Here is a 21,854-nt window from a genome sequence, read left to right on the forward strand (position 1 = left end):
GAATTGTTATTACTTGTTAGGATCTGAATGCAGCTAAAAAGTTAACAATAAACAAATTGAGAAATTGGGGTTTGAATTTAATGTAGGCAAGAGACTAGAGATTAAGGAAACCGGAGAAATTATTGGAGCCTTAATTGTGTTTATACTTTATGGTACCATGGATGAATGACCTTATTTATGTTCTTTAGCCAAATGAGCAGTTCCTAGAATTGTGGGGGAACAATGGTCCTCACCCTTCTGTCTTTCCCACTTGTATCCTGTTAATAGGCTGTCAGAAAAAGACTGGGATCGCATCTTCAAATAATCCAATCTGCTCATCCTACAATCTCAACTTTTTCTTAAGCATTCATATATGTTCTGTTTGTATCAGATATGACTACACTCCATATAGATGCATATGCAAACTATGTTGGCGACAAGATGATGCGAATGGAAAAAACCAACATCAAATATTGACCCGCAGGAGAAAACTACAAAAAAATTTGAACCCAATAATCTGACGGATGGTAGAGTTTGGAGATGGTTCACTGGGCTTTAATAGAAGTCCAATAATGGACATACCCACTATGTTATGTAAGATGTCCTAAATAATCTGCTTGTGAGTTGTAATGTAATAGCATTCAGCATTTTGGGATTTAAGGCGATATGGAAGTATCACTGAATGTACATATTTGTTTGCAGCACTACTTTGCACCAGCGTATGTTTGTTTTTCATCATGGAGTTGGGAATTAGTGAAAATGGGCAAAGATGGAGTTTCTAGTGATGGAAGCGTAGTATTGAGGTTGCATGCATGGCTTGAGCATCAAGCTTATAAGCTGTGTCCAACTTCACACTGATGGGAAGAACTTGTTGAGATTGAAAGGCAAGGCATAGAACTCCTCACTTCTTGCATCTTTTTTAAATGATTTGAACTTCTCCCACAAGTGCATGCCACGTTCCCTCTTAGTCGCATTGTCTTTCCCGTGCAACGTCACATCAAGAAACATCGCCAATGAACCCGCAACAAATGCTTCGGATGAGAACGGCACATTTATCATGTCATTGAACTGCAAAAAGAAGCAGGAATAACTATGTTTTCTGCTAGAGTTGTAAAAAGGGGGTAAAAGGGAAACAGATAGTTACCCATCTGGCGCCGGTGTGAACTGGACCGAAACCGTTAATTGCTGTGTACTCGTTGAAGTACTGCGGTATTGATAGTCCCATGAAAACAGAGAAACCTAATATAAACTTTATTTTGAAGTTGTTTAGGTTACAGAATTGAAGCAAACTGAGACCCCCTGAACCTGAACCATGCAATTAGCACAAATTGTTGAATTATGGAAATCTTGAATGGAACAGTAATGGTATATAGCTTGATTCCAACCGAACTTACCAACATATCCAAAGAAAAGACAATATAAAGCTGCAATGATTGGAGCTGGAATTGATGCGAAAACAGCTCCGAATTTTCCTGATTAGCAGTGCATGTATACAAATATGATAAAGTGAGTGAGACAGATCAGAGAAAGACAGAGAGAGATTGGCATTTGAAACTGACCAAGGATGGAGAAGAAGATCATGAACCCTGCAGATATCTGGACAACTCTTCTGCTTCCGACACGTGTCATTGCCAACAAACCGCCATTCTCGCTGCCGCAGTTCACAAAGGAGTTAGATGAACAAATATTGTTTTACTTGTGTGCCACTAGTTTCAGGAAAGAATCTTACACTGAAACGGATGACCCATTCCCAGTTCCAAATATCCCAGAAAAGAGAATGCCAATACCCTAGGATTGAAGCAAAACAAGCCAAATTAAAAGGGGGATTGCAAAGAGATTAATACTGTACTCGTCATGTTAAAAAATCCACCAAGCAAATTGATTTAAGTCATAGCAATTTGCAAATTAGTAATTTTATCAGTTTATCTTTACCTGCCAACCGATACCACGGCTAAGAATGGAAGGGGGCATTGGAGTTGCACTTGCATATCTTGCAACAGAAAGGAAGGTACCAGTAGACTGTTTAATCATAAGAACATTACAGAAATGAACACTTCACACTAAACGATTATATGCAGTAGCTAAGAAAATGAAATCTTTCAAATTTAGGAGACAGTATCATCTTATACACCCAGATTGCATTGAGATTTAAGATAGTATAGCAGGAGCAATCCAAATTTCTGCCTATTCAATTAAATTATCATAGAATATTTACTATACAAACTGTAATCGTATGGTGCAACTGTACTAGACATAAGATAAACATGATTAACAAACATGATTATAAACATGAGAAGCAAACCTCTACTAAAGCAACAAATGAAGCTGCCATCATAGCAAAAGCTTCTCCAGCATCGAATGTTGGAGCTCCCCATTGAAAAGGATATGGAACTCTTATCCTGTTCATGAAATGTAGTACAGTAAGACAGGGAAATAATCAATTAAATAAGCATTATCATTCTTATACAGACAGTGAATCAACGAACTCAAGTATATTGACTAGCAAAACCAACTTATGGTCATCATTTGGTCAAGTATATTCCATTGCACATATATTCAAATAATTTTTTAGTGGTTATTGTCGGGCCAAATTTAACTCTCTAAACAATTGAAAATGTAAGGAATCCCACACAGGAACAAGGAGATTTTTGCCTATATAATCAATTCAATTGCACAAATAAAATTTCTTAGAGGTCATTTTGGTACAAGTTTCAACTTATTTTTTCTACTCAAAATGTAGTGAATCATACATTTCTAAGTTGTGCCAAGGGTTAACGGGCAAGAGAAAAGTTAAACTTGGTTCAATAGCTACCACTAACAAAACAAATTATTTAAATATATTGTGCAAAATGATAGTGTTGCTATGTCAACACACTCTCCTAAGACCAGCTTCCGTTTTACTCGTCATGCAGAGGCGAGCTACCAAGAGTTTGTTGCCACACAAGCCTCTTATGAAAATAATTATAACTCGATCTTCTTTCTTAATATGTTTCAACTTATTTTTTGCTTGCAAGAGTTTTTCCTTTTTAAAATGGCAATGCACCTTCATATTTTTAGTTCTTTAATAAATAAATAAAAAAAACTAAATTCTCTGCCAAATGTATTGTTAACAAGATATCAGGAATTGGAAACTGCGCTAGCTGAAGCAAGTCCTCAAATAGTTGCAAAAGCCAAGTGCTCTCTTTAGCTGCCATCATCGTTGCATGGTACTTTGCTTTTGTGGTTGACATAGACACTACAAGTTTTTGCTACACGAAGAAATTGTTCCAGACCAAAGCATAAATACGTATCCAGTGGGGTATCACGTGCACCTACAATAGTTGGTATCACAATAGCCAACTAACCTGCACTCTCCACTGGTTTTTGTACATAATATTGTTCAAATTTCATTGAACTGCTTTCAAATGAGGTTTCTTTGGATTTTGCATGTAGCAATTCATAATGACAACTACAAAAAAAAAAAATATTTCATCCCGTTATAGTTAAGTAGATAAGACTGCTTATCAATTATCAATACATCATAGCATTTTGTAAATCTTTCCCTTAATTAGCACATATTTTGGCATTTGATTCTAGCGTCATTGAAATTGTCTTGCACTGGAGCATTCCAAACTTTTTTAATGAATGCTTCAAATGCTTTTGTCGGCGGAGAAAGAAAATCCTTTTTTAGTGTAATCAAACTTTAGACTAAGGAGTGTTTGAATTGTCCAAGTTCTTTAATATGTAAGCGAATTGATAAATTTATCTTAGTTTGAAGAATTTCTTCCTCATAATTTCCTAGGTTAAATTTTGCTATTAGTTCCTGTACTTTTTAAATTTAAAATTTCAGTCATCATCAAATTATAAGTGTTAAATTTATTCAACTATGTTATTTTCAAAATGTGATATGACAAACATATTATCATATATGTAATGTCATGTTAACTTATTATTTTCATATATTACTCACTAAAGAGCTAGTTAATGGATTAACGCCCATTATTTGCATCAAGAGTGAAATTTCTAATTTTGAAAAGTATAGGGACCTAGAATGATCCAATTGGAGAATATGGACTAAATCTACAACTATATACATAGTACATGATTAGTATTTGAATTTAATTGAATGAATTTAACTGTCACTATTTGGGTTAATACTAAATTTTTAAAATTTGAAAAGTACAGAGATTAAAATTGATCAAATTAAAATACATAGGCTAAATCCATAACTTTTGCGAGGTACAAGGACTAATAACAAAATTTAACTTAATTTCCTATGATGATTACGTCATCTTCATAGACTAGCACGATAGTTAGTTTTTCTCTATTCACTTTGCCGAACAAATTATATGCTACATGTGCCACTAAATAGCCATAATAACTAAAAAAATTCAACAATCTTGTCATACCAGGCAAGTGGCACGCTAAGAAAATGGAAGATAAAACCAAGCAAGAAAATGTTTGCTTTAAAGACAATAATTGAGAAAGATGTGCTCTATATGCCAAAACCTTGAAGAAAGCTTGGGATACATTCACCAAGCTATTCTCTAAAATGGACCATATGAAGCTCCAACTTCTAGAGAGTGAGTTGCTGTGAGTGACACCATGCTTTCATAAAGTAAAGTCATTATGTCAAGAGGTTTTTAAGTTGGATCCAAAAGCTCCTATTGTTGATACTATAATGAGACGAATCATAATACATAGTCTGAAGCCAAAGTTTAGGAGTTTTGTTGTCGTTGTACAAGGATGACAAAAGTAGTCATCACTTGTATAATTCGAAAAATTCTTAGCCGATCAAGAATGCTTAGCTCAAGAAATGAGATGAGTCCCACTAAAGAATAAAAAGAGGCACTCTAAGCCGGTAGGGGGAATTCCAAGCAGTGTGACAATGGTGGGTTCAAGAAAAATGGTGACAATCTAAAAGGTTATGAAGGTGAAAGGAGACCTAGCGAAGGGGGACGTTTGAAAAACCATAACAATTAAAAGTTTGAAGGGAAGTGTTGTAATTGTGAGAAAAAAAGGGTCGCATGACAAAAGCTTGCTAGTGGAAGAAAAAGTTTGTGTAGAGTAATGTTGTTACTTTTAATAATGAAGAAGAATGAATGAGATGACAAACTTGTGGCATATGCGACTAAGCCACGTTAGCTATTCTAAGCTAGATGTGATGAATGGACTTTCAGAACTTGAAGTGAGAATAAACACAAAATGTGCAAGTTGTAAGTATGGAAAAGCATATAAATTATTGTACAAAAAGTCCAAATTTTAAATCAAAAGAACCATTAGAGTTAATCTACTCTAATGTGTTTTGAGCAGGTTAAACAAGCTTCCATTGGTGGGATGAAGTGCATAATGACCTTTATTGTTGATTTTTCAAAAATTTGTGAGTTTATTTTGTGAAGGAAAGATTTGTGAGGCTCTTTCAAAGTTGAAAGAGTTTAAAGGGATTAGGAAAACAAAGATTAGTTAAAGGGTCTATTATCTACACATTGATAACGAGAGATAGTATATTTCAAACGAAACTTCCTTCAAGAATGTCGAATTCACTATCAATTCACATGCGCTAGCACTCCACGGCAAATCGGCGTGGTGAAAAGGTAGGCACCTGGTAGAAATACTCCAAAGTTTATGCTTCATGCAATGAATATTTCGACTAGTTTTTGGGTTGATGCAATGAGAACTGTGACTTTCGTTATTAATAAGCTTCCTCAACAAAGGTTGTCTTCATTGTCTTTTGAAAAATTGTGGAACATGAAACCTACCATTAGCTAATTTCAAGTATTTGGATGTGTATGCTATGTATTTACACCTGATCACTTACGTAGCAAAATGAACACAAAATTTGTTAAATTGTATTTTTGTAAGATATGATAGTCAAATACAAGGGTGGAGATTTTGTGGTCTTACAACTGAAAAATGCTATATGACCCGAAATGTGGTGTTTAATGAAGCATCTTAATGGTGGTTATGAGACAAGAAATTATTGCCAGACACAAATACTCTCAAATTGCAGTCTTCTTAAATCCAGTTGAGTCTAGGAGAAACTGAAATTACAAATAATGGTGGAGATGTTGAAGGGGAAACTGTTGTTCACCAATGATCAATCAAAGATAGCAAATTAGAAGCACCAAATCCGCTTAGAAGATCAAGAAGAGTTAGGAAGTCAAATCTCAAATATGGTAATGTTACCATAGTAGAACAGGGAGATGCGAAAGAACCAATGACATTTGAAGAAACATTCTAGAAGCGAAAGTGGATTGAAGCAATAATAAAAGAGGTTGTTGCACTTGAAAGAAATCAGATGATCTGGGAGCTCGATATACCAAATCCAAGAAATGTGGAGCTTATCTCTTACAAATGGATTTACGAGATGAAACGTCATATTGATAGATGAATTGAGAAGCACAAGGCTCAGTTGGTAGCTTGAGTATTCTCTCAACAATATGGACTACCACTAACAACTAGCTAGGACTGGAACTTGTGGCAATTGGATGTGAAAAATGCATTTTTGTATAGGGAGCTAGGTTGGGAGATCTGCATAGACTAGTCGATGGGTTTTTAGAGTCTAGATCATCTTGCGTATGTGTCTGAGCTTCAAAAGGTGCTTTATGGATTAAAGCAAGCAACAAGTGGTAAAGATGGCAAGATTGTTGAATTTCTTACTCATAGTGGTTATTCAGTGACACCAGTAGGCTATAGTTTGTTTGTAAAAATGAATGGAGGAAAATAAGCTGTTATGCTAGTATATGTAGATGACTTAAACATCAAAGGAGATTCTGAGGAAGAAATTCTCCGAATTAAAGAGAATTTATTAATTTGTTTTCATATTAAATAACTTGAACAACTCGAGCGCTTCCTTGGCTTAGAGGTTGATTATACTGAAGAAGGCATTTTTCTCCACTCATAAAGTATATCCAAGCATTTATTAATAATTTTATAATGCTCAGGTGCAAGACAATTTCTACGCGGATATAACTAAATGCCAAAATGTGTGCTACTGAAGGAAAATATTCTGAAGGTGCTACCATGTATCAACAGTTGGTAAGAAGTCTTACCTATTTAACTTTAACAAGACCATGTATTTCTTCTGTAGTTTTTATTAAAGCCGAGGAAAAAAAAACAACCAACTTGAACCAAATTATTTGGAGGAGTTATGGAACATAAGTTTAAAAGTCACGCTTACCCGAAATAGAATTGAATTGTGCTTTTATTTAATTAATTTTAGGTTTTTATGATATAAAAATAAATGTTTTATATTTAAAATGGTGAAAATAATTTAAAATTCTCAAAAATTTATTATTTTTAAAAATATTTATGAAAAAATCTTGAAATCTTATCAAATAATATTCAAAAGCCATAAAACAAAGTTAAATTTTATCAAAATAAGCTTAAAAATCAAAATAAAAATTAATATAAAAAACGAAAACCAAACTGAACTGAATCAAATTATAATAGAGGATTCAAAAAAATTTAAAAAATCCAATCAAACCGAATCAATATATTTTGATTATGAGTTGATACATGCAAAAAAAAAAAAAAAAAAAAAGAAGAAGCAGAAGAAGAAAGAAGCAGTTTAATGAGTTTTGAGACATATAAAGAGTACGTTTAGCTACGGTATTATGCAAAAAAAAAAAGAAGTGGAGATTATAAGTTAGTTGGCTATTGTGATGCTATGTAGTTGAACGTGGCACCTAATGGTTGAGTACGTCTTTTCACTTGGGACTAGAGTAATTTTTTAGTGTAGCAAAAGACAAGTGATAATGTGTTTGTTAACCACAGAGCAGAGTATCGTGTGGTGAGGATGGCACCTCAAGAGAATACTTGACTTTTCCAGCTGTTGAAGGAGTAGAGTTTCCAATTGCTTTATATTGTGACAGAGAATCTAAGTTTTTTATGCTTGAACTGGCATTATCATTTTATTAGAAATAAAATCGAAATTAAGTTAGAAACATATTAAGACAGAAGACCAAATTGTAGATTTATTCACGCGAGGCTTGTGTGGAAACAAATTTGAAAACTTCTATCGTAGGCTTGGCATGACAAACAAAATGAAAGCTAGTGTTGACGTAGCAACCCCATTATTTTGTCAACTTTATTGCATAATATATTTAAATAATTTGTTAATGGTAATTGTAGGACCAAGTTTAACATTTTATCTTAATCTTTAGTCAACAAAAAAAGTTATATGAAAATAAAAAGCAAGAGCATTTTGTGTGTATATAAATATATAACTCAAATCCATGCAGTATAGACATCACTCATTTTCTCTATGTTGGGTGCACCAGCTCAATTATTGAGATTTCTATTGACTTCCAAATTATCTTATTTCTAAGTAGTTAAATTTTGCTCAGTAAAGTATTCCATCTCAAGAATAATAGATGCCTGAGATAATAAAAATAAATTTACGCATTCAAGCTGAGATTAAGTGTGAAAATGCAAACCTTTTAGGAGATTGATAACATCTAGTGTCAATATCAGGATAAGAATGAAGAAAGAAAGAGCCTTACCAAGGAGAAGCACCTATAATCCCAGCGCGATCGGTCCGGCAGCTTATTTGAGTTTTTGGTCCACTGTTCTTATATGCTCCACCAACAGTCAGCAGGTGAGCATATATCCACACAATCACAACTGAGAATATGACAGCAAAGCGGTCAAACACTTGCCGCTCCCCACGTGTAATATGAGGTATATACTGCCAAAAAAAACACTCATCGAGGTGATTGTTACAATTCAAAAACAGTTCTTGTATGGTCAAGCATTAACCATCTCTTTGTGTCATTACTGCTTCAAAAAACAAAGAGGGTTATCTTTAAATAAAAAATCTAAATTACCTGTGAAAAAACTAAGAGAAGAATGATCTCTGGTAACCCTATCTCTATGCATTTGGCAAGCTGCAAAATTTATAACCAGAAAGTGAAAATGATGAATCAATTTAATAACAAATGTTCCAAACAAAAAATGTTGATGCCATACCACAGGAAATCCAAACTCATAGAGTCCAAAGCCAGAGAGAGCAACCAGGGGAACAGCTGACAGAGGACTTAAGAACCTACAAAAGCATTGAAAGATCTACCAATTAAACCACTAATCTAATAGACTTGGACCCTGCATTCAGCCAATTAAATATAACAAGAAAAAGCCCAAAAAGTTGCTTATAAAAGATTATTTAACCAACATCATACTTACCTTGCAACATTACGCCAAAGGCCACTAAATCCGAGGACAATCTGAAGGGTCGAGGCAACAATGAGGGCACCTTGGATTCCACGCATTATCTTCTCAAATTTCTGCATACTCAATAGAGGATCCACTCAATTCCGGGATTCTGTCATCATAAGTTACAAGAAAAAGAACAAAACTATAGGGTCTTAGTGAAGCTACCTCTTGAGGATTTACAATGTCAGTATAGCGGCCAGCCAAGATGATGGAAATGGTGGTTGGCATGTAGGTATAGGAACCTCCAATCACTGCTGGTAAACGGGTACCAAACAATGTTTGAAGCAATGTGTTCACACCAGCCACAAATAGCAATGTCTGAATCATCTTTGCTTTCTCTTCCTGATGCAAAGAATTGTACTTACAGGTAAACAACATGCAAAGCTTCTGACAAGATCCACATAAAAGAAACGACAAGCATGAAGAAAACTAATTGACTGTTACTGTCTGTGTCAAGCATACATTTCCGCCTCCCATCTGAGAAACTAGAGAGGTAGGTATGAGAACAGTTGTCCCAAGCATCACCAAGTAATGTTGAAATCCCAATAATATAGCCTCAGCTGCAAATGCAATGAGATACAAACCCACATACAGTTATCACATAGACATTCCAATACAAGACTTGAATGTATGAGGAATATTGTAACTAAATGAGAATTAACATCATTTTATATTAGAACATTGGAAAGGTGACGAGGTTGGGATTGATAACCAACAATAAGGAATCAAGATAAAATAGTTTTGAATTGATAGAAACTCACGCCAAGGAGGAGGACTAGTAATGCAATAAGCAACCCCAGGCAGCTGCTCCTTAACTGGATGCGGCTGTAATTCATCTTGCTTTGGTGGTGGTGCAGCTCCTCCGCCACCACCTCCTCCACCACCACCCCCTCCTCCTGCCATTTTTTCTCTTCCTTCTTCTTAGTTTAGGCCTTCCTTAAAAACCAAAACTTTCTCTAAGCCTCAAGCTAAAAAAACTACTCCAAATAGAAAATCTTTGAAAACCAGCAACAGAAGTTAAAACAAAAGAATCTGAAAACCAGAAAGGTGGTGAGAAACTGCACTGGAATGACAGTGAAAAAGAAGAAGAAAGAAAAAGGGAGTTACAAGAAGATAAGCATTAACAGTGAAAGAACTATTTTCTCAATATATAAAGAAAGTGTCATTGCATAAAAGGGAAACGCCAGAAGAATGCAATTAAGTACTGAATGGGGGATGAGGTTAAGCCTTAAGGCCTAAGGTGGTGCGTTCTTATTGTGCACCTATCCTATGACAGGAGATCAACTTGGGGAGAAAGAAGGAATCATAAGATAAAAGAGAATGAGAGAAAAGGCGTGAACTGTGAAGTGCGAACATGAATAAAGGCAAAAATTCCTCTCTGTCTGTGTGTGAAGTGTGAACCAAAGGAATCTCTTTCTTTGCCTTGATTTCTTTTTGATTTTCTAACAATTCTTTTTCATTTTCTTTTGATCACGTAAAGATAAAGTCTTTCACAACCTACATGATAAAAGCATCTCCGCCAGCCATCATCTTTAGCAAAGCTACTTCAGATTCTCCCACTAATTATTATTTAGTATATAAAAGAAAAAGAAAACGTTCAAATTTGGCAAATATCAAATTTGAATAAAGCTCTTCTGACACCAAGCCAGAAGGAAAAGAAAGAAAAAAACCCTCTTTTCTCACGTCAATGTAAGCTCAAATCTGGGATGTAACAAACTTTCTGCGTTGCATCCTCTCTTTGTCTTAGTAATGGCCTTTAATATATGATTGGTTAATGGTGTATGGAAATTAAAAAAGCGATGTAGTTGTAACACATTTTGCTCTGAGTATAGATTGGAAAGACATGGTTAACTTTTATTTATTTATTATTACTATAAATTTCATTGCGTTGCAGTGTTTGCTCTTAAGGTTCTGAATTCCGAGGAGTCCTTTTCCTTTGGCTTTTGGGGTTTTATCAATCACCCGAAGAAAACGTCTTGTCTCATTGCGCGTCATTTTACATCAGAGATTGTTTTATGTCGTGTTGCCTGCCTGTTGCTTGCAGTGTCTGCATGGACAGCATGGTTCAAAAACCTTACTAGCCAGTTTCTATGTTCCTGTTCCTGTCGATGTTAGATTCATTATGTACCTATTAAAAAATCAATTACCATAATAATATAAAAATAAAATAAAGTACTAAAATAGGCAGCACCACCTGACCTAAAATAATAAAAATAATAATAATAATGATTTAAAAGATTTAGAGACCTATTATATAAAATTTTCATTTTTGTAAGTTCTCCTTATTTATTATTTTCTTTTATTTTCTTTCAACTCACTATATTGTGTTTAAACAAACAATTAACCTATTTTTGTAGTTAAATAAGCCATTTACTTATGATTTTTACTCATAAAATTAGGTTAAACCATTAACCTATATTAAAATATAGGGCTTTTATGAGTAAAAACCATAAGTAAAGGGCTTATTTAACTACAAAAATAGGTTAATGGTTTGTTTAAATACAATATAGTGAGTTGAAGGAAAATAAAAAGAAAATAATAAATAAAGAGGGCTTACAAAAAAATTATCCAAATTTAAAGTTTGGTGTCGCCACACCGTCCGGTGGCACCTTTTCCCTTCCTTTTCAGTAGCCATTCAAAAATGAAAAATTTGCATAAAGGTCCCTAAATCTTTTAAATCATTTTTTTTACTGTTTTGGGCAGAAATTTAGGGTGATGCCGCCTATGCACCACCCTCTATCAAGTCAAATGCACCATTTTAGTACTTAATCTTTGAAACAACCTATATTGGTATTTTATTTTATTTTTTATATTATTGGGGTAAAAAAACCCTATTACACATCGTATCAAGTTAACAATAATGCTTTTAACGAGGTCAATAACTTTTTTTTGAAGTTTTCGTTAATTATTATAATATCTTTAAGTATTTTAATTTTATAAAAAATTCATTTTATACCTTAATTTAATTATCCATCTCTTTAAATTTTAGGTTAAATATAAAATTAATATTCGAATTTGTCTACTTTTTCATATTTATACTTATGATTTTTTTTATCTCAAATTGATGCTCAAACTTTTTGCCGTTCACTATATTGGTACCTAACACTAATGTAGTTAATTTTTTGCTAACGTGGCAGTGTTGGCCGATCGCATGCTGCCACATGACGTCTTATTATACTTCATTTTCTTTTTATTTTTCTTCATCTTCCTTTCTTTTTGTTTCTTTTCATTTTCTTTTGTTTTTTTGGGTTTGTTTTTACATTTCTTCATTTTCTTCTTTCTTTTTTCTGTCAAAAACCCATTTGTTTCTTAAAATGCTTTCCCTTTTAAAATGCCCATTTGCTTCTTCTTTACAATCTCCATCATTGAAGAAGAAGATCAAGGAACCTTAATTTCTCTAGTCCATTTCATTGCTTCATTTCCCCTTAATCCCAATGCTACAAAAACCCCAACACAAAACAAGGAAAGAACACAACAACAATCAAATCCAACGGTTGAGGTAAGATCTTGAGATTTGAAGCCAAAATTGAGATCAACTCAAGTGCGAGCTTAGTTGATTTGTCAAGATGATTTCTTCTTTTACTTTTTCTTGCGTAGATAATTGGTTTCTGGATATGAGTTTTGGGTGAAAGCAAAGAAGAAATGATGAAAATGGGAGGAGAAATAGTGGGTTCGAGAAATGGGTTTAAGAAAATATTGGTGCTATAGTGAAGGATTTGGGATTTGAATTGAATGCTATTCTCCATTGTTCTTGAAAATGGATTGGTAAAATAAAAAATAAAATGAAATTTTGAAAAAGAAAATAGAACTTATAACTTAATCTTTTATATTCATTTTCGATTTTTTTAGATGAAAAGAGGGATTGTTTGGTTTCAATCACAGTCTTTTTGGGGATCCTTTCCTTTTGTTGCTATAGTTGTAGATTATACTAACTTGGTGTTTAAGGGCTGTGTTGACCAGAGATTTCAAGACCCATATGGGTTTACTTTCAGAACCTAAAAAAATCTAATGCAAAATTTGGTTTCACAATCATCACAAAGAACTTTCTCCATCGTAGCTGGTGAAGGCCCTAATGCAATCAATGGACTTTATCAATATAAAAGGGACCTATCCGCAAGCCAGTCTTACAGCTGTGCGAGCAAGATCCCTAAAATAAGTGATAAAGTTTGTGGAAAAGCAGTAGCAGCCAGGGTCCTTCTGAGTGAATGTTACTTAAGGTCGAGATAGTTAGGTTCTAGTAGGATCCAGAAATAGAGTTTTTATACAAAGTATGTAGGTCGTCATTAAGTGGAAAAATCGAGTTTAAGAATAGAAGAGAGACAAGTTTCAACATGGCGAAAAAAAGGGTGAAAAGTGGTAGCAGCTTGGTTATTAAAAAGCCAAGGAAAAAAAACCAAGAATCTAGCGTCAGTTCTTCGTTGCAATTGGCCCTTAAACTGGGAAATTCAAAAGAGTGAAGAAGAAAGACGAAAAAGATAGGGGTAGGAAAAAAAAAGAATAATGAAGAAAATAAAAACAAAAAGAAAAAGAAAGATGTAAAGAAAAAGAAAGATATATGAACATTGGGAAATTTTCGGGGGGTTTTGATAGAAGAAAGATAAAGTGTAGAAGTAAACCTAGAAAAAGAAGAAAATAAAAGAAAAGAAAAGAAAAAAGGGAAGAGAATGAGAGAAAATAAAAAAAAAATAAAAAGAAAAAGAAAAAGAAAAATGAGATACACGAGGACACCATGTGGCAGCGTGAGATTGGCTAGCGTTACCACGTTAGGAAAAAAAATGGCGTGTGTGTTAGGTACAAGTATAGTGGATGAAAAAAAGTTCGGGTACCAATCTGGGACAAAAAAAAAACCATAAGTGCCAATATGAGAGAAGTGGATAAATTCGAGTACTAATTTTATATTTAACCCTTAATTTTTTTTTTGTCAAATCACCTAATGTTAACGTTTATTAATTTTATTGACGTTACATACACATGGATTCCACGTTAGCAATCAATTAGTTTTTTTAAATTTAAAAATATCATTAAATAAAATATAAGTAAATAAGCATGCTAATAAAACATATTTGATACATGCACGAATGTGATAAAATTTATTAAAGACGACTCAACCAAGCTACTAATTTTCAAGCTCAAAAAATTAATTAACTTGCGACAAATTTTTAGTTAAGATCCAGACAATTATGTGTTGGAAAAAACCCGGTTCGAAAACGACTTTCTATAATAATAGAAAAATAGAATTTTGAAAATTGAGCCGATTTGTGATATTTATAACGATAAACTTTTTCCAAAATATACCTATGCTTTGAGCGAGACGGATCCTTTTCGTTCCCAGCTTTCAACCGAACGACCTTCTATGCTATTCTCGTATCACAAATTGTTTCAAGTGTGGACTCAAATAAATTCGAATCAAACAAAGAACCAAAAATAATTTCTTTACTTTCAATAGGAAAGTAAATCTCTCTCTTAATAGATTCCCAGAAAATATAATTTATTCTAGAAAATGAATTTTCACTACTTTCTGAAAAAATAACAATATCTCAAGTTGTATATAACTTACTGTGTTTTTAGCTTTACTGATGCCATCTATTTATAAGGAGATGGAGTGAAATACTAGTTGAATTAGTAGAATGCATTTAATGCCTATTTAATAAAAAAAATATGCCTATTTAATAAAAAAAATGATCTCCTTGTTGAACTAGGAGAGAGAGGGGCCAATAGGGTGTGTTTCTCCTCATATGTATTATGATGCAGATTCGAGTATCTTCTATAATAGGTCCAAGTGCTTTTGAAACTTTTAACCTAACACTTTATAATTTAATCCAACCCAAAGCATATTTTTCTATTTGTCAAAATAGAAATTATTTATTAAATTAATTAAATAAATTAAATTTTAACTAAATAATTTTCTCGATCCAATTCTAATTCTATTAAAATCATAACAACTTTACCATAAAAAAATCAATGAGAAAATATATTTAATTTCTATATTCAACGAATTTCATAATGACCAATTAATTTAATTCCATTTTCAAACTTCAATTATTTAATTCTTTTTTGGTTTCAATGAGCTAGCGGAGGGACCGATTGAATATATGTGATTAGGGCTCAAATGATTTATAATAAAGTTTTAGCATTTTGCCTATTAATAAAAAAAAACTCATTTAGTCGCAAATTCATTCCACAATAGTATTTTGACTGAGTTCTCCCTAATTACATATCATTACAAAAGCTACTTGATCATTGCTCATCTAATGGCCTTATCATAAGTGTATTACCTTCAAAGATATCCTTAATCTCTTTAGGATATCTATTCTCCAAATATGATCCTATTTTATTTCATGGTAACTATTGCATCTTCTTTCATGAAAAGTTAATTACTATCATATAGTAATTAAGTCATTCATCACAAAGACAAACGACCTGTGACCACGTTTACTTTTCATCTATCATGTAATGCCAATAAGAGGATATCATTTACCCAGTTTTAGGCTATGAATTCCACTAGTGTGAATGATGTTACATACTGCAAAAGTCATATACCCAATGCACCAGCTTTCGGTTTCTTATCTATTCGAACACAGGCTTTTACATACATCAAAGTATATGAGTCACACATACATAGTCCATCCAATCAGGATTAATGTATCCCACACTATAAACATCACAAGTGATTAGGTCCACAAATAAATTCATGATATATTCTACTTGAGTATTGTTCGATGTACTATCAGTCTAGTAAGTCACATTTATGTTTTCATCTTTTGGGAGTCATCTATGTCTCTTAAGTGCAGTATTTTTGTCTATGTACACTTGTTGTTTTTTCGAACAGGTTGATTAATAAAATAATTCATGGATTACGTTAATACACTTTGTTTAATATCCTAATGTGGTTTTTTCATGCAAAGCAAAATAGAAACAAATATTAACTCATTGGTTGTCTAATGTTTAAACTAATCTTAAATGATATGACATGGTTGGATCGTAATACGGAAAAATAACTTATATTAGTAGACTAACCTAAACATGCCATTGGTCTAATCAGAAATAAGCAAACCGATTGAAAGACTAATATGCCGTCTATCAAGTTCAATTGGGGAGATGTCTTGTCTTGGACATCAGAACGGATGACTCCCAGATAATAGAGACATAGATGTTAAGGACTGGACTGACAATACATCTGACTGGACCCAAGAAAAATAGATCCTAAATCTGTTTATGTATTTATTCACTTGTGACATTCAAAGTGTGACATTCCTCACTGGCATTACATGGTAGATGAAAAGTAAAAATGGTCATGGGTGGTTCGTCTTTGTGAAGAATGACTTGATTACTATTTGATAGTAATTGACTTTTCATGAATGAAGATGTAATGATTACCATGAGATAAAATAGGAACATACTAGGAGAACGAATTTATCCCAAAGAGATTAAGAATATCTTATGAGGGTAACACACTTATGATAAGCTCATTGGATAAGCACTGATCGAGTTACTTTCGTAATTGTATGTCATTGGGGGAAGTTCAGTCACGATACTATAGTGAAATGACTTCTTGACAAAATGAGTTTGTAATTAATAGGCGAAAAGATAGAACTTAATTATAAATCATTTGAGCCTTAATCGCATATGTCCAATCGATCCCTCTGCTAGCTCGTTGAAACAAAAAATAAATTGCAAGTTGAATCAAATGAAAAAAAATGGACAAAAATGATAAATTTAGAAAAATGCGAAACATTGGAAATAAATGTGGTTTTCTTTAAATGGAAATGACTTGAAAAATGAATTTATGCTTTTCGAATTATTATTTAATTTAGGGATTAAATAATTGAAGTTCGAAAATAGAAATAAATTTATTGGTTATGGTGAATCCATTGAATGTAGAAATATTAAATATATTTTCTCAGACTCTTTTTCGATAAAGTCGTCATGATTTTAACGGAATTAGATTTGAGTTGAAAAAATATTTAATTGGGAAATTAATTTATTAGGACTAATTTAAGATGTTTATTTTTTGAAATAGAAAAACAAATATCGAGTTGGATTGAATTATAAAGTATTGTGTTAAAAGTCTAGGAAGTACTTGTAATTGGACCTGATATGGGAGACCTAAAAGCCCCTCATGTTTAATGCTAAGGACAACAAACCCTAGTTCGTTTAACTAGGGTTGTAGCCCCACCTAATCCTAGTTAAATTTGGAGTTCTTTTTTCTATTAAAATAAACTTTTAGAATTCAACAAGGGTTTCTCCTCTTCTCCTTATAAATAGATGACTGATCTGTTATAATTTGATATTTCAAATTAGGCTTCCCCATTATACTTAAGGAGCTTGTTTTCAAGTATTATGTATTTTCCATAATTTTTAGTAGTTTTTAGGTTTCAATGGAATAAGTGAAAATTGACTCATTTTTAGACCCAAATAGGCCGATGGTGCCATTGGGGACCCTAACTTTCATTTGAGTGTTGTTGGTACTTTTTGGAGGCCCAAAATCATGCAAAAACATCACCGAAGCAAGGGTATCATGCCATTAAGTCATTGGAATCATAATACCCCCATCAATCTCAGGACTAAGGCATAAAGCAGTGGTATCCTGATATCCCTGTAACACCCTAATCCATCTCTATCGCCAGATTAGGGTTACGGAGCATTCCATACAATTGGGTAACATTTATCAATATATCATTGAATAAACTAAAAATATTATAATCTATTTAATCACATGTATTTTGTCCCTAAATTGAGCCTTTGGGGCCCTAAAAATAGCTTTGGAAAAATTCAGGACTAATTTGAAACAAAATAGAAGTTTTAAGAAAAAGTTGCAAAATTAGGACACAGGGGTCACACGGCTGTGTGACATCACCCTAGGCCATGTAACATTCGAACAAGGGACACACGACCATGTCCTAGCCCGTGTCCTCACCCGTGTAACTCACTGAATTGCCCCACGTGACCATGTGCCAGGCCGTGAGCTAAGTATTGTAACTCTCTGAGTTGCCACATGTGCCTGTGTGCCAGACCGTGTGCTAGGCCGTGTATCTCATTGACTTATAAAACTAAGAAACTCTCAAATGGCACATGGTCGTGTGTGTGATAGCTCATGTCCCAGGCTGTGTGAACCTAAAATTTACCTAAAAATCTAGCCATTTCAAGTCCAATTTATACCTAAACATTTAAACCATTTGGGCATACATTCAAGGGGTTCAAACACCATCCAAACACACATAAATGTACCATTTCAAACATCCTAAATCGCCTTACCAATATGTCATTCAAAGATACCACAAATATACCAAAACATTACATACCAAAACAAGTTAACATTTCCTTATTTCAACCATATGAACCTAGTTGAAATATCTACCAATACATATCACAAATGACCATTCTCAAGCCATTACAAACATAAAAAAAGACCATGCATTTCAATTACCTAAGGGTGGTCAAGATGACCTAACTTAACAAGCATTACAAGTCCATCAACTAAACATAACCTTCAAAGACATAAGCATACTAAATCAACCATTTTATACATCCATGAACTATCAATACAAATACCTATACATGTCATTATTAACCTTGACCAAAATACTCAAAAACTACTGAATTGATTGCTGGATAGTGTGATAAGTCTTCAATGAGTTTCCAAACCAATCGAGCTTCTGATAATCTAAAAAATAAAAGAAAACAGCCACTTAAGCAATGATTGCTTAATAAGCTTGTATAAAATTAAACATAACTTACCAAGTCAATTATACAATTAATAGATTAAGCATAAATCATTACCAATGCCATAAGTTTAGTAAAAGCCTATACAACATCATCAAATTCACAAGTTAGAATACTTGTTCATAATACAAATGAAATCAACCATAAGATGAGTAAGTTTCTAGAGAAAAATACATCATTTATCTTATAAATCCTTTTCATAAGGTTATCTTTCAATCCATTTACATACTCACCATTTCATTTCCTGTTCTTACCCATTGAACCATCTAAAATTACATCAGATACTCAGGAAAGATCACAAATAGTGTGCCTTTACATATAACCGCAACCTTTCTTTTACATCAATGCTCACATGAGCTATGGGTCGAAATGTAACATACATGATGCTACTCACACGAGCTGTGAAAAATCCGTAATAAATACAGGACCTCAGCCATCGGTAGGACATGTAAGACCAACACCCAAAACATGAAAACCCCTAATGACATGTCTTTTGTAGCTTAAGAATTCTTAAGGTTCAACCGGGACTCGATATCCGTCAATTCATCATAGCATGAATACATTCGTATATAGATTCATTTATATTAAAACAGCATTGTAAACATTCAATCTAGATCACATTAAAATGATTACAGTTCATACAAACTTACCTCAATAACTAGGGTGTAAAAGTAAAGTCGAGTTAATCCGAAGCTTTAGCTTTTCCTCAGTTTAAGTCCAATGGTGGTTTATCTAGATATGCATTGATAAATCGTAAATTATACATATTTTTACCCCATGTTTAATGCATTTTATGGATGATTTCTTATTAGAGTTGGTGAATTCGATGCTCCTAATGTTTTAATTTCATGTTTTATACTTAGGAGAGCATAGGAGAGCGAAAGGAACGAGAAAAGGGCCAAAAACGGAGAAAATAGACTAAAGTACGAAATCAACACGGCCTAGACCTCCTCACAAGGGCAGACCACACGGCCGTGTCAATCTGGAAGAATTGGAGCACGACTCACACAGGTATAGCACACGTCCGTGCCATTCTAACAGGCTCGAACATGGCCTGAAGTAATCGCACACGGGCGTGCCACACGGGCGTGTCCCTACCAAGCCCAAGTTAAGTCTAATTTGGAAAAAGGCCACTTTTGAGGGCTTCTAGGCGTTCCAAAGCCTATAAATACACCCTAGAAGAGGAGAAAAAGGGAGACGGAGAAGAGGGGGGTAAGGCATTACTCCAAGGAAGCCTATTGATCCATCTTGGAGACCGGATTCATTATCAAGACTAAAGATCTCTCTTCAATTCCCCTCAGGAGTTTTGGGTTTTCTTTATGTTTTGTATTCTTTATTCTTTTAAGATGTTTTCTTATTTAGTTATGAACTAAAACCCCTAAATACCTAAGGGGAATGAAACCTAAGACGAATCTTGTTATTATTTTCTGAATCGTATGATAAATATTTAACTTGTTCTTAATTATGTGTTCTTAATTCTTGTTTTGATATCCCAGGATACTGATTCAAGACATGCTCTTATTCAGAGGAGAATAGACCTTGTCTAAAAGTACTTTTGTCATAATTAAGCGGAGTTGATTGCACGCCTAGAAATAGGGCGACAAGATTTTGCCAGATTAGGGTGAAACCTAATAAGGGGATCCATAGATCGAGTTAGTGCAACCCTAGAGTGTTAATTAGAGAAAAGTCTCGGTTATTCAATCTAGGGATTAGATGTTATTAGTCTTGAATAGGGATAATAACACAACTTAGGGATCTCTACGGAACAAGTTGAATGAATAAATCGTCCGATTCAGAGCCAGAATAACAAGTAAAGTCTAGGTGGATTTTTCCTTAGGTATTGTCTTCATTCAATCGATTTTCCTAAAAGAAATTCCCCAATTCTTTTCTCTTTGAGTTCTTAGTTTAGATAATTAGTTAATTAAAATAAAACCTCTTTATTCTTAGGCTAGATAATAAAAAGACAGTCATTACTAGTACTTTTAGTTCTTTTGGGTTCAACAATCCGGTCTTGCTAAAACTATACTACTATTCGATAGGTACACTCGCCTACATCACGATAATAGTTAGTTCAAGAATGAGTAATTATAAATATTTAAAACCTATCACGAAACCTCGCGATCAAGTTTTTGGCGCTGTTGCCGGGGAACTGAAATATTAGGAACACAATTTTTATTACTTTAGCCATTTATCTTTCTTGCAATTTAATTTAATTTTATTATTATTTATTAACTTCCTTTTTCCTTCTCTTGGCAGGTTTTCATAGTTTATGACTAGAAGAAACCCGTCGGGACCATTACTGTTTGACAAGGAAATCGATCGCATAGTTCGTAGAAACCAAAGAAAAATAAGGCGAAGCTTAAGATACACGGAGAACAAGCAAGAAGACGATACTCAACCCCCAACCGAAGAGATGGCTGAAAACCAAGGCAATCAGCTACCTCCTACAATTGCAGCTAATCAAAATCCTGCTCCACATACTATGTATGACTATGCTAAACCTTCTTTAACAGGAATTGAGTCAAGTATAGTTAGAACTGTTATTGCTGCGAATAATTTTGAACTGAAACCTAACACAATTCAGATGATACAACAGTTTGTTCAGTTTGATGGTTTGCAGGATGAGGATCCCAACACTCACTTAGCGAATTTTCTGGAGTTTTGCGACACTTTCAAAATTAATGGCATTTCTGATGATGCCATTCGTCTTCGATTATTCCCTTTTTCACTGAGAAACAAAGCTAAACAGTGGTTAAACTCGTTACCACGAGGGTCTATCACTACTTGGGAACAAATGACCTAAAAATTTCTATTAAAATATTTTCCACCGGCTAAAATGGCTAAGTTACGTAATGATATCTCTTCTTTTGTGTAAATGGACTTAGAAACACTTTACGATGCATGAGAGAGATACAAGAATCTATTGCGAAGGTGCCCTCACCATAGGTTACCTCTATGGC

At 33.7% G+C, this 21,854-nt stretch overlaps 1 protein-coding gene across 1 annotated transcript; it reads right to left on the reverse strand.

Annotated features, from left to right (window-relative positions):
• Positions 1-295: 295 nt before the first annotated feature.
• LOC108474402 (nucleobase-ascorbate transporter 7-like) lies at positions 296-11,039 on the reverse strand. The gene is made up of 14 exons (XM_017776314.2): positions 9,933-11,039; positions 9,634-9,731; positions 9,337-9,513; positions 9,142-9,242; positions 8,929-9,004; positions 8,787-8,846; positions 8,463-8,647; positions 2,282-2,378; positions 1,912-1,998; positions 1,709-1,767; positions 1,539-1,630; positions 1,374-1,451; positions 1,124-1,284; positions 296-1,047 (listed from the first exon to the last, which is right to left on the reverse strand). The coding sequence occupies exons 1-14, from the start codon at positions 10,072-10,074 to the stop codon at positions 829-831; spliced, it is 1,632 nt and encodes a 543-aa protein (XP_017631803.1). The 5' UTR covers positions 10,075-11,039; the 3' UTR covers positions 296-828.
• Positions 11,040-21,854: the final 10,815 nt, after the last annotated feature.

This window comes from Gossypium arboreum, chromosome 3, assembly GCF_025698485.1.
Source record: "Gossypium arboreum isolate Shixiya-1 chromosome 3, ASM2569848v2, whole genome shotgun sequence".
Lineage (NCBI taxonomy): Eukaryota > Viridiplantae > Streptophyta > Magnoliopsida > Malvales > Malvaceae > Gossypium > Gossypium arboreum.

Bases quoted from the DNA above. Each gene is read 5' to 3' on its own strand.
- LOC108474402 (XM_017776314.2), bottom strand. From the start codon at position 10,074: ATGGCAGGAGGAGGGGGTGGTGGTGGAGGAGGTGGTGGCGGAGGAGCT. The intron at 9,243-9,336 runs GTAGCTTCACTA...TTGAGTATGCAG, and splicing joins ACATTGTAAATCCTCAAGAG to AAATTTGAGAAGATAATGCG. The intron at 1,048-1,123 runs GTAACTATCTGT...TTCTTTTTGCAG, and splicing joins TTCACACCGGCGCCAGATGG to TTCAATGACATGATAAATGT.